Below are 13,613 nucleotides of genomic sequence, written 5' to 3'. Positions count from 1 at the left end.
CCTTCATTCATGCACATAACATAAACTAATTGAAATGGATGTATCATGCACAGCCCATTAATTAGATATCCATAAATAATGACGAAACTAATTATAAGAGAAAAAGTGAGGGTAAATTAAACCATATACATAGACATGTTGTTTTAGCCATTTTTGGTTAAATTTTGAATCAACGAAGTTCCATATGCAATGAAATATTTGAAGATTCATATCTTTAGGTATAAACAATACATGTTGTAATGTAAGGATGAGGACCACATTTTTTGAAAAGGAGAAATATTCTTGCATTTTTAGACATCTTAGTTAATAGCATTTTAAAAATTAATATTGGTGACAATGCGTCGTGAGCTAGCACCAACGAAACTTAATTTTCAGTAAATAGTATTTTATATATATATAGTATAGTTAGGTAGAGTTTATGATGTCTCTATGGCTGTGATAGTTAAATAATTTTAGTAATATATATTTTAAAGATTTAATTGTTCTGTTATTCGTTATAATTTTATTAAGTTTGTAATTAGTTTTTATTTTTATATTTTTTATTTTATAATGAGATATTTTCTAGTGCAAAAAATATTAGAATTAATTGATTTTTTTGTAAATTAAAAATATCTACAATTAAGATTCTAATTAAATCTTTGATTACATATTTTTTGAGAGAAATATTCTATTAATTTTAGTATTTTTGACATAAAAAAAAACTTAATTACAAAATTAAAAATAGTATATAGACTCAATTAAAAAATATAAGAATTTATTTGTAAATTTGATAAAATTATAAGAACTAATAAACTAATTAAATCTTATATTTTTTTTATATTTTAACAATATTTTTTTTATTTTTGTTTTTTAAATATTAAATTGTATAACTACTATTATAGTCCCTGTAATTATGAGTACCGTAACAGTATAGTTTATCATAAATTCATAATTCATGTATATATTATTGCATGTTTATATATGCATGATGCATCATTTGACTTGACCATGTGATATTAAATGCTAGGAATTGGTTGTTCAGAATTTGTAATGGCATCCATGTAGTGTAGGGTGGTGTCTTTAGAGTATTAATTAATTAATAAACTCATTACTGACACAATAATAAACTTTAACTTTATGGAGCTCATCAAGCATAAAAGGGAATAAAATACTATGTACAAAAGAAGAGAATTTACAGCATGATGATGATTGCAAGTTAAGAGAATTTTGATGATTAAAAAACCTGATATTCTATCACTAGAATGTGAATGTGAATGTGAACGTGAATGTCATAAAATAAATGTGTAATTGGCAATTGACACATCCTCCAATGATGTTTTCTTCTTGAGCACTGTTTTGTATTTTTTTTTATTTGTAAATTTTTTTTTAACTTGGTCAAGATCTGCTCAAACCGTGTTGTATAGTTAAGGTAGGAATGCAAGCTCTAATACAACAGGTTCACACTGTTTTAATACATTTGTTTTATTTTATGACAATTCTAGTATAAATATAAGTTTTCCTATATTAATTATTAATTCAAAAAGTATGTTTATTCTTAAAATAATAAAACGTTTTTCTCTTCCTATGAGTTACACAACTAGCAACTAATAAAATTCACGGGGTAAGTTAAGGGCAAAACAGTCATTGTACACATGACAACTGTTCTAGCAAGGAGGCTTGGACTTTCACTTTCTAAGAGAGGAACAAAGTCAACAAACCATTAACCATTTGCAAGAAATACTCCAACTTTTCTGACCCAAATTTGTACGCTTTGACATTTTCTTTTTCTTTTTAACGGATCACATTAAATATTACTAATAGTAAAAATTTTAACAACATATATTAGCTAAACAATTTTTTTAAATAAAGTTTTCAGTTCACTTTTATTTTGTCATCCAATCAAAATAAATGAGTAAGCAAATCATAATTGTTAGATGTAATATGATCTAAACTTTTAGAAATTGAGAAACCCTAATTGGGAGGAGTATAATTTATCCCGTTTTATTGCAGTAGCTAGAGTCTTAGAGCATAGGTGGGAGTAGTAATGCACCCTCTTCCTCCATTTTTGTGCTGACAAAATCACATGCTCTTGACCCACATACCCTCCATCTCACATGGACTTGTGAGATAATAGCCTTGAGTAACTCTGACCCACACAAACATTTCTCACTCACCACCTGTTTGTCTTTATTTCCCAAAGAAAAATCACATATAATAATAACACCAATACTAATAAAAAATACTTTTATGCCAGCTCTGACCAGATTGGTTGCACATTTTCATCATATCATATAACTATATAGTATAGTTATGTATTATTATAATGATCATTACACCTTCCTATCACATTAACACAATCCTTCTTGGATCTGCAGAGATTCATTTACAGTTTCTGCATTGTACTAGTAGTTTCATTAAGGTGGTTCTATCTTTTTTGCGTGTGTGTGTTCCTTAGTTTTTTTTTTTTTTTTTTGGGTGCATTTTTATTGGTCCCCTTCTTTTACATTTGGCTTATTTTGGTTATCACCATATAAGATATTGTCTGGTTTGTTTTTGTGAAACTCAAGAACCCAAAAAGGGAATACAGAAAGTCATAATTGGAAAAATTCTTGGGATTGCAGTTACAGTCTGCAAAAGTTGTTCTCTTTCCTAGTTTCTTGCTAGAAGCCAATTCTGTGGTATCTGATCACACACCAGCTGTTCGAGGATAGTACTCTTTCTTTTTCTTATGTGAAAAGAAGGATTTTACAAATTGGGGCCCTGTAATTCTTGCCAAAAAGGAAAATTTTTATCTCTTGCTGCAGAAATAGAACTATATATGTATGTGGAAACTAGCCTGCTACATTGACCTGTAGTTATCAGAGTTAATATAACCATGAATTGTGGTCTGGACCAAACTTCTGAGTGTGATGGACAATGACAAAGGATACAAATTTCCTTGTGTTTTTCTAAGAATTGTAATGAATTTTTATGTGAGGATATGCTAAGGACTAAGGACCTCAGAAAGTTATTGGATTCTATCTTTTGTAGCTTCAGATTTTGACTTTGCAGTGTTGTGGTGTTTAGTGGAGTTGAGAGTAATAAATGATGGAGCTTTTATGAAGAGAAGGAGTAGTTGATTGTGGTGGTTGAGAGAATTTGAGTCTTTAGTTGTTGAAAGTAGAAAAAAGGGGGAAAAAAATAAAAAAGAAGAGAGAGGTGAATATGGCTGCAAAGTTGCTGCATTCTTTAGCAGATGAAAACCCAGATTTGCAGAAGCAAATTGGATGCATGACTGGGATTTTCCAACTGTTTGATCGTCACCAGATAGTTACCCCTCGCCGCATTAGCCACAAGAGGCTTCCTCCTGGTATTTTCTGAACATTCACATGTTGAATTTTGATGATTTATTTAGTTTATGTTTGCATGATTTCTTTCTTTCTTTCTGTCTACTTTTCCCATTCTCAATCTTAAAGAGGTTTATCACTTGTGTTTCAAGGCTTTTTTCCTGCTCTGCATTCTTGTGGATGATATTGTTGTGATCATTTACTTAACAAAGATTTTGATTATTTTTATTTCTTTTGTATTTGTTCATTTTGAATTATATGTAGTGAATTAGCCATTAGGCCTCCATGATGGTTAGCTCCTGATATTTGCAGCATTAGGTGTTGATTTTTTTATAATTTATTATCTCTACGTTAGAGTATTCACATCTAATGCTTTTGCTTTTGTTATAGGTAATTCCCACTCCAATTATGAGAGCTTGAGAAGAGATTCTAATAGCATACACCAACGGCAAACAGCTGCTGTAAGAACCTTGTTTTTCACTGTTTTGAAGTTCAAATTTTCTTATAATAATGCTTTAATCTGGGTCTGGGAATTTTCTTACCAAATTAAGTATGCTTATGCTGATCAAAAGATATGTTGAAATACTACGAATTGTTTGTTACCTTCCTTCAAAATTGTTTTCAGGGTTTGTCCTTCTTCTAGATCACAGACTTTCTATTTCTATGTTCAGAATTTTCTTCTTGTTTTAAGAAATGTATAGGCGTTTTTATAACTGCTAAGTAGCATTGCGAAACTAAGTTTGTGCAACATAATGAACTTATTGCAGGATATGAACTTAAACAAGGGTGTAAGTGAAAAACAAAGAATTTCAACAGAATCATCAAGGGCCTCATTCTCTTCATCATGTTCATCGTCAATATCCTCTATGGACTGTAAAGCTCAAGCAGATGCTTCCTTCGACCGAATTACTTTTCCTGAAACTCCTAGAAGGGACCAAGTTATGAACCAAACAAGTACCTCTACAAATTTGGGTCACCAGTCCCTTGACCTGAGGGATGTGGTAAAAGACTCTATGTACAGAGAGGCCAGAGGACTATCAGTGAAGACTACAATCAAAGAAGAAGTTTCCATTCGTGCATCGAAGCAGAAAGATTCACCGAGACCTCTTCATCTGTCCATTTCTGATTATGAATATGATAGAGTTGGAATTGATGGAAAACAAAGTGTGCCTATTGATCTAAAGGAGTCTATCCGAGTCCTTTCTAAGCTTACAGAAGCCCCTTGGCACTATGATGAAGGTAGAGAGCTTCGGAGGTTGCCTTATGAAGTAAAAGATGGACAATGGCATTCGATCTCAAAGGATGCTCGTCGGTTTTCTTATGATGCAAGGGAAGTACATCGATACTCTTCTGAATCACAAGATACCATCAAATCCACACCAAGACTAAAAGAGCTTCCTAGACTTTCCCTTGACAGCAGGGAAGTTTCTTGGCGTACTTATACCTCTGATTCAAAATCCAATCATCTCTTAAGAAATTTCAGTAGTGGTACTTCCGACTCAGATGACAAAGTCTCAAGTCTGCAACAACGGCCTTCAGCAGCATCACAGAGCAGGCCACCGAGTGTTGTAGCAAAATTAATGGGGTTGGAAGCATTGCCAGCGTCCAATTTAGCCAGTGAGACTCACTCAATTTTGAGTGAAACTGACCCAACTCAAGGTGATGATCAGTTTTCAAGATCATCAAAAAATGGACTCATTAGGCCATTCAAAGTTTCTAATTCTTCGAAAAGCTCAATGAAAGACCCGAGTTCCCCAAGCAGGAAGAACCCGGATTTGGTTGTGAAACCTATCTCAAGTTCAAGGCATCCCATTGAACCTGCACCATGGAAGCGGCGAGATAGAAATCAAAGTTCACCAAGACCAAGTTCCGGGGCCATGAAGGCTACAAGTATAACAGATTCATTCCCTTCAGTTTACAGTGAAGTTGAGAAGAGATTGAAGAATCTTGAATTTGATCAGTCTGGAAGGGATCTTAGAGCGCTCAAACAGATACTAGAAGCAATGCAAGCAAAGGGGCTGCTAGAGACAAGACAAGAAGAACAAGCTTCAAATCTTGTAGGAAATCAAAGAGACCATGAACCAAAACCTGCGAGTCTAACTCAGAATTCTAGGACAGCAAGGAAACAAAGTCCTCACAGAAACAACATTGCATCTTCAACTTTCGGTGGATCTGACTCAGCAAGGAGCTTTGAATCTCCAATTGTAATAATGAAACCGGCAAAGCACATTGAGAAAAATGGAATTTCATCATCTTCAGTTATTCCACTTGTTGAGCTTTCTGATTCACATAAACTCCAGAGTGTGAGGATGAAGGTACGTACAGGTAATGGAAAGGGTACAGGTTCTGGTCGAATAACAAAAGATCAGTCTCCTAGAAACAATCACAGGGAAGCTTCTACTAGCTTCAGTGAAAAGAAAGCTAGTAGCAAGACTATAAGATCAACACAATCACAACCAAGATCTCAGCAGTTTACAAAAGAAAATAGCCCAAGCTCTGTAAAGAACTCAGGATCTGTTAGCCCAAGATTGCAACAAAAGAAGTTAGAACTTGAGAAGTGTTCTCGCCCACCAACACCTCCATCAGAGTCAAGTAAACCAAGACGACAATCTGGTAAGCAGACCACAGAATCAGGTTCTCCGGGTAGAAAACCGAGGCATAAAGTCCCTATTTCACAACAAAGTGATGACCAACTTAGTGAAATAAGCAATGAATCAAGAAGTTTGAGTTTCCAAGGGGATGAGACATCACTACAATCAGGAAGTACCATAATTGAGTCAAAGATGGATGTGGAATTAGCCAGCAATTTACAATCTGCTGAAACTGTCGGAAGCCAAGGCCCATCTCTTAAGGCTATTGAGCAGGTGGTTTCAGGAACAATACAGAAGGTCAGATTGATGACAATTACTTCTACAATTCAAGCTTTTTTTGCCTGTTAGAACTGTATGAGAAAAGCTAAGTTTTAGAGTAAAATAGTAAAATATTCCATTTATCATTGATATGAGTGTTTTGCTTAAATTTTCAGAAATCAACTCTGATGTTGGATGAGAATGAGCCTATTTCAGAACTTGCAATGGATGCTCCAGATCATCCGAGCCCTGTATCGGTTCTGGACGGCTCAGTATACAGAGAGGATGTGCTATCCCCAGTCAAGCTTATATCCAATGCTCCGAAAGGTATGGTTTTTTCCCCTTAAAATGAGGGAGAAAATTTAAGAGCTATATTATTTCTGATGATGAATAATACATTAAGTTGCCAATAATTATGAAGTAATTAAAGAGAGAAATTTTAGTTGTATTTGTCACATATGATACTCTTATATGATTAAGCTTTTGTTTTTTCATTTATTTGTACACAACCTTGTACCTTATTATGACTTATATGCTGAAGCAGGTGATGTTCAATCTAAAGAATACGATTATGAATATCAGTGGAACACTGCAGATGATAGCCTTTCAGTTAACAGCGAGATCAACCGCAAGAAATTGCAAAGCATAGATCACCTGGTTCAGAAGCTTAGACGGCTAAACTCGAGTCACGACGAGGCTAGAATCGATTACATTGGTTCCCTTTGCGAAAACTCGAACCCAGACCACAGATACATATCAGAAATACTATTGGCTTCAGGTCTCCTGCTCAGAGATCTGAGTTCAGAATTGCTGACATTTCAACGCCACTCGTCGGGTCATCCCATTAACCCCGAGTTGTTCCTTGTATTGGAGCAGACCAAGACAAGTAGCTTTCTTGCTAAAGAAGAAATCGGCATTGAAAAAGTTGATTACAAGAAGACAAACACAGACAAGTCTCACAGGAGATTCATCTTTGATGCTGTGAATGAGATTCTTGGCATGAAACTAGCTTCTTCTCCTGAACCATGGTTGAAGCCTAATGGACTCGCAAAGAAGAACCTCAGTGCACAGAAACTTCTAAAAGAACTGTGCTTTGAGATAGAAAAAATTCAAGTGAAGAAGCCCGAATGCACAGAAGATGAAGGTGATGGTATAAAAAGTATACTATGTGAAAATGTTATGAATGGAACAGAAAGTTGGACAATTTTCCATGGTGAAACATCTGGGGTTGTGTTGGATGTTGAGAGACTGATATTTAAGGACTTAATTGATGAGATTGTGATTGGTGAAGCAACGGGCTTGAGAATCAAGCCAGGTAGACGCAGGAAGCTATTTGGAAAGTAATATATTTTCATTCCATTTCTCACATTTTAACTAATCTTGAACTATGTTTTCACAGTCATTACATATAATAACAATAATAATCATCGTTAGCTTTGATTACTTTTGCTAAGTTGTAAAGAAAACAACTTATCATGGATTTACAGCAATATGCATATTCTGGAAATTTCTTGTGGAAATCTTTTTCTGTCTTACCGATGAACTAGTTTCTGTTTTGCTTGTGATGTTAAATTTGGTTCCTGTAAAGTCATCAAGTTCATGCATGAAAATGGAGAAAACTGCTGACAAGTTGTAACATTGGACCATGTATGAAGCAACTATCTATATCAAATAATCCATGCAATTCACTTAAAACTAGTCAATTATCTATTGTTGATTGCTATACGAATTGGCTTTATTAAACTAGTGATAAGAATAGGTGACTTGGCTAAGTTAACATGTTTCATATTTAAGCTAATAGTAATAAGTTATTTTGAACATTCGTTTTTATGGTTAAATCATTCCAACAAACAAAGGGTTCTGACTTCTGATTAGAACCTCTACTAGTATCTTCCATTCTTCCCAAAATCATGCAAATGACGATAGTAACCCTGGCCCTAAAACTTCTGTAAGCTAGAGGAAACTCACTCAAAAGTCAAATCATGCTTAGGTTGGAACTTGGAAGTTAGAATCGGATATACAAATCAAGAATGAGGTCTCATTTATTTATTGAAATCATATAATGAGATTTAAAGTATTGTTAAAATATATTGAATAAGAAATTGCTAATGCACTTGCCTCCGTAGCATAGTGGTAGTGCGTTCGCTTCGTAAGCGAAAGGTCGCGAGTTCGATCCTCGCCGGGGGCTGTTTTCATTTTGTCGTTTTGTATTGTAGTTTTCTACTTTTTCGTCGTTTACAGAATGTCCGTTTCGGAATTTGGTCAAACAAGTTGTCGTTTATGTCCGCCATGCTGTGTAGCAACTAGCAAAACAAACACATGTGCAAGGGCCCACCATAATTAAAGACATTGGGCTCCTTGCAGCCCCAAGTTCATGGATTGCCCCTTATTTATTGTTCGTTCTAAATTTAGAACTTTAGCTCAAAAACAAAAAGCAAAAACAAGTATATAATTGAAGTATAAATTCTCGGGTAGTTATAAGCCAATGATTAATCTTTAGTTCTGTTGGAGTTTATTTTCAGTGGATAGTCTTTAAAATCAATTTCGGAATATAACACTTAAGCTACTAAAGCATTTTGTTAGGTAAACCGAAGAAAAAAAAGAAAAGAAAACTAAAGTACTCAAAAGAATATTCACTCCATACCTCATGTTAGAGGTGATTTATTACATGTTGCATGAAATTAAAAGGGGCTGAAAAAAGTATTTTTGCTTAATGTGAGGAAACAAAAGGAAGAAGGAAAGGAATCAAAAGTGGTCCCATTTTATCTTAAATAGTAATGGACATTAGAGAGCAGAAATAAACCACAATGGACCACAAGGCCCATATATTTTGTTTTTAGCAATGACGTACTCTTCTGCACGCCTACATAGTGCATGCAGCATTGCCAACTACATTTCCTCCTACTATAAAAAGCACTACGCTTTTATTTTACGCGTGGTGTTTTGAAAATGTTAATTTGGATCCTGCGTCTTAGGAGGGTTGAACTTTTAATCGAGGATGATCCAAAGGAACGATAATAGGATACGTACAAAGAATTTCATCCATAAACTTAACAGAGGTGTAAAATACAATATTAGATATTAAAAGAAAATGAAATCAGTAGCCGAATAGTATTCGGATAAAATATATGTTAAAATATAAAGTATATATTTAAAAATAAATTAAATAATATATATTTAAGTGACTAATTTTTTATGTGTATATAATATTTGTTGATATAGAAAATAAGGATTAAGGTGGAGAACATAAATTAGATAAATTCTATGTCCTTTATTTATTTATAGTAAATAGCAAAAAATCGAAAAAGGAATTCAACTTGATTCGAACATTTTGATAGGATTTCATGCGGATTTGGCCCAAATTTTGTCTTGTGGACCATATAGGAATGACAACAGGGTAGGGTGGATATCGGAGGGTATTTCAATACTCACATCTGCGCCAAATATTAACTACTTGCGCTCTTCATTACCTTTCCATTACTCACAAATATTTTATTTATTACCCAAATTCATATCCATGATATCTTATGGATTCATATTTGTCCTGTCCTATCCTGTTTTAAAATATGATATATTTTACCGTGTTTTTAATAGCATCCCTCTTGTATGATATATATTATATGGCTTATGAAAATAAAATTTAAACTATTAAACTAAAAAGAATATGTAAATTTTAAATATAATTAAAGTAATTACATTATAAATTAGAGTACTACTACACATACAAATCTTTTTGGTATACAAGTCACTTACATAATGCGCGCGTAAAATCACGTTGTTCCTCTTTGTATCCCACGTTCTTCCTCCTTCTCTTTCTTCTTCTTTGCGTTTCTCCTCCTTTTTCTTTGCGTGTTTCATCTTCAACGTCGTTTTTTTATTACTGTTGTTGTTGCTGCATTTTTTTCCCTCCTCCTCTTTCTATTGATATTGCAACATTATGTATTTTTTTTTCTTTGTTTGATTTTTCCTTTCAAGAAGAATTATGAGAATATGGAATAAGAAGACGAAGAAGAAGAAGCAGCAGAGCAGAAGATGAGAAGGAGGAAGAGGAAGAGTTTGAATTATGCAGAACTTATTAGCACATACACCGAAAATTCTTAAACAATACACTCAAATATCTTCGTGTTACACCCAAATATTTTCGTGTTATACCCAAATTTGCTGTAAATACAGAAAAATATTTTCTCTAATGTTGCATTTTTTTCTTCTTCTTTTTTCCTTATTTCTTTCTTTCTTTTAGTTGAATGAATGTAAGTTCATCATCTTCCAAGTAATTTTGCAGCATTATGTGTTTTTTCTTCTTCTTTGTTTGATTTTTTTTTATTCTTGTTAAAAGAGTAAAAGAAGAAGAAACTTGAGAAGATAAAACAAGAAAAAAAAAAGATGAATAAGAAAAAAAGAAGAAGAAGAAGATGATGATGATGAAAAAGAAGAAGAACCAGTAGAAGATGAGGAGGAGGGAGAGAAGAGTTTTGAATTATGCAGAACTTATCAGCACACATACACAGAAAATTGTTAAACAATACACTCAAATATCTTTGTGTTACACCCAAATATCTTCGTGTTACACCCAAATTTGCTGTAAATACAGAAAAATATTTTCTTTAATGCAGAACTTTTACATTACATTCAATTCAAACCATCAATGATGAAACATTATTCACCTACAGAATCATAAGCTACTAACGAAAAAATTAACTAGAATCGAACCACATCTTAGCCACTTGATTGGATTCAAAACAATAATCAATTTCGTTTTGGTTCAATTGACAATCTGAACTTGAATTATTCATTATCTTTAACAACAAGATAACTGATGATGGAAGAGAAGGAGGAAAAGGAAGGAGGAGAAGAAATTCCAATGAAAAAAGAAGGAGGAAGAGGAAGAGGAGGAAGAGGAGGTGGTGTTGGTGACGACGATAACGAAAGAGAAATTAGAAAATTACATTTTATAATTTCATGAAGTAAAAATAATTAAAATATAAATTTTGACACTAATTTTAAAGATTATGGCCCAAAATTAGGTTATTAAACCAAACCAGTTAGACCGAATCCAAACAGGACCCAAGGCCCAACTATATAAGGCCATGAATCAGTCCTCTTCCCCATCACATAATGAAAATACGCTGAACTTGGGGGTGGGAGTAACAAAGGAGAACCCTAACCTAATTCCAACTTCAAATCTACGTAACTTTCAATCCGGAGCTCCGATTGACAAGCCGTTTCTTTCTCCCTTTCTGAATTCGTGTTTTAGTGTGAGTATTGAGTGATTTTGGTAATTTTGATGGTTTAGGAGTACTCTAGCAGTGGATAATTTTTAATTTTGTCTAATTAATCCATGAATAAAGTAAGAAATGATTACTTTCCTTCTAATTTGTCAATTTCATGAGATTAGGGTATTAAAAATTTGTATGTATATGGAATTATATAACATTAAGTTATATATATGTGAAATTGAAGTCAAATTGGCGAAGTGGTATACTTGAATTGGAGCTTTTGATGGTTGGAACCTATAGCACATGATTTGGAACCTTGGAGGCTTGAATTGAGGTGTTTGAGCTTGGGGAGAAATCGGCCAAGGTATGGTTTTGGTTTCTCGTAGATAATATATAATGTTTCGCGAAAACATCGGCTAGATGACCATAGAATAAGTTATATGATATGAAAGGTTGAGGTTTAGTGATTCATTATTGGAAATTGTTGAGTGGTTTGGATGGGACCCAAGAAGGGTGGCAAAGTCCGAGTTTTAGGGGAGATGCTACCAAAATTTTAAGAGAATTTTGGGAAGTTTTTTTTTGGTTAATTTGGATGGAAGAATAGTTTATTTGATTTTGATTTATTTAAGAAAAGGATGAATCAGGTTTGAGTTTAAATGATTGAGAAAAGAATTATGTTTTGAGTTTGATTAAGAAATCACATTTGGAGAAATTTTAGTAAATTTTAAAAGTAATTGGTTTTTGATTGAATAATTTCATTTTGCGACATTTTGGAAAAGTTGAAGAATTCGAGTTTTGATTTAGCAAAACGGGACGATCTCTGAGCCTTTGGAAATGTTTCAGATTTAAGAATGAAACTGAAATTGATTTTGGGTTTACATAATTTGGTTTTGAAATTGGTTTGGAACTCTTGGCTTACATGCTTTGGTTTTGGTTTAAACTCCATTATAATTGATTCAAATTAAGCAACTATGATTTCGAGTATTTTTAAATAATTTAAGAAATGAGATAGGTTATTCTCCCTTAATATCTTGAGACTCTGCCGTGGAGTTTAATTAATAACTTCTGATTCAAAGTACTTAAGTGACTATTTTAAGAATGAATGATTTTTGAGGTTGGTTTGGAAAAATTTGATTGAGTGGAAATGAGTGAAAGTGAATATGTAGAATTGGGTTGTGAAGGGAAGAGCTTGAATTGTAAAATATAAATGAGGAATTGGATGTGATGACAACAACGAAAAATAATGATGAGTAACTTGATTATGATTGTTGAAGCGAGGTGAAACATCTTTGATAAATAGAAAACATTTGAAATTTAAAATGTCTGTGGGGATCGTGGTTATTTACCGCCCACCAGATTTTAAAGAAAATTGTTTTTGTGGGGATCGTGGATATTTATGCCCATCAGGTTTTAAAGAAAATTACTTTGTGGGGATTGTAGTTATTTACCGCCCACGGGTTGTAAATGTGTTTGTAGGGATCATGGTTATTTACCGCCCACGTGTGTGTTATTTTCCAATTGAAAACGTCTGTGGGGATCGAGCTGGTTTACCGCCCGCAGATGGTGGGGATCGAGGAAGTTTTTCGCTTACCAGGTGAGGATCGTGGTACTGTACCGCTCACCAGTTTTTAAGAGGACGATGCCTGGGTTAGCTACCGGACATGTCAGGTTGGCTATATAACTGACAGATGAGACTCATCAGCCATAGGGTAGGCATACATCATATGCATATGTGTGTTTTGTTTGATTGTGCATTAATTGGGTGTGCCTATGTGATTATTATGCTTACCTGCTATATTTGCTACCTACTGTATCTATATCCTACTTGTGTTTGCTTTGTTTGTGTTCTTTGTCTGTGCACTAGAGTTTTGGAGGATTGGAAGAAGGCAGAAATTAGGGCATAAGTTAGAAATGAACTAGAAATAAGAACCTTAGATAACCTACCCTGTTTATGGTTTTCAATTTATAAACTTTAAGTTTTAAATTTGAGTGTCGGAGTTCTAGGATTGCCTCTGGCTTTCTTGGAACCTTATATCTTATGTACGTGGGCACCTTTACCATACTGAGAACCCCCAGTTCTTATTCCATACATATATTGTGGTTTTCAGATGCAGGACACGAGGCGCCGCACTGAGCATTCTAGAGGCTCTTGGAAGCGAAGAACTATCTTGGGATTTGATGTTTGTATTTGGTTTATGTTTATATATGTGTATAGATTCTCCATCTTGTAAATATATATTATG

The 13,613-nt window shown here is 33.8% G+C and overlaps 1 protein-coding gene and 1 non-coding gene across 2 annotated transcripts; both read left to right on the top strand.

Annotated features, from left to right (window-relative positions):
* Positions 1–2,027: 2,027 nt before the first annotated feature.
* LOC112722600 (protein LONGIFOLIA 2) lies at positions 2,028–7,674 on the top strand. Its single transcript, XM_025773693.3, has 5 exons — positions 2,028–3,328; positions 3,696–3,766; positions 4,073–6,193; positions 6,331–6,481; positions 6,699–7,674. Exons 1-5 carry the CDS (start codon positions 3,184–3,186, stop codon positions 7,496–7,498), a joined length of 3,288 nt encoding a protein of 1,095 aa, XP_025629478.1. The 5' UTR covers positions 2,028–3,183; the 3' UTR covers positions 7,499–7,674.
* A 596-nt stretch (positions 7,675–8,270) lies between these two features.
* Positions 8,271–8,342, top strand: TRNAT-CGU (transfer RNA threonine (anticodon CGU)). Its single transcript has one exon. It is a non-coding gene; the product is annotated as a tRNA-Thr (tRNA).
* Positions 8,343–13,613: the final 5,271 nt, after the last annotated feature.

The sequence above is a fragment of the Arachis hypogaea genome, chromosome 11, assembly GCF_003086295.3.
Source record: "Arachis hypogaea cultivar Tifrunner chromosome 11, arahy.Tifrunner.gnm2.J5K5, whole genome shotgun sequence".
Lineage (NCBI taxonomy): Eukaryota > Viridiplantae > Streptophyta > Magnoliopsida > Fabales > Fabaceae > Arachis > Arachis hypogaea.
Note: the sequence above shows the minus strand (reverse complement) of the source record. Positions and strands in the feature narration are given on the sequence as shown.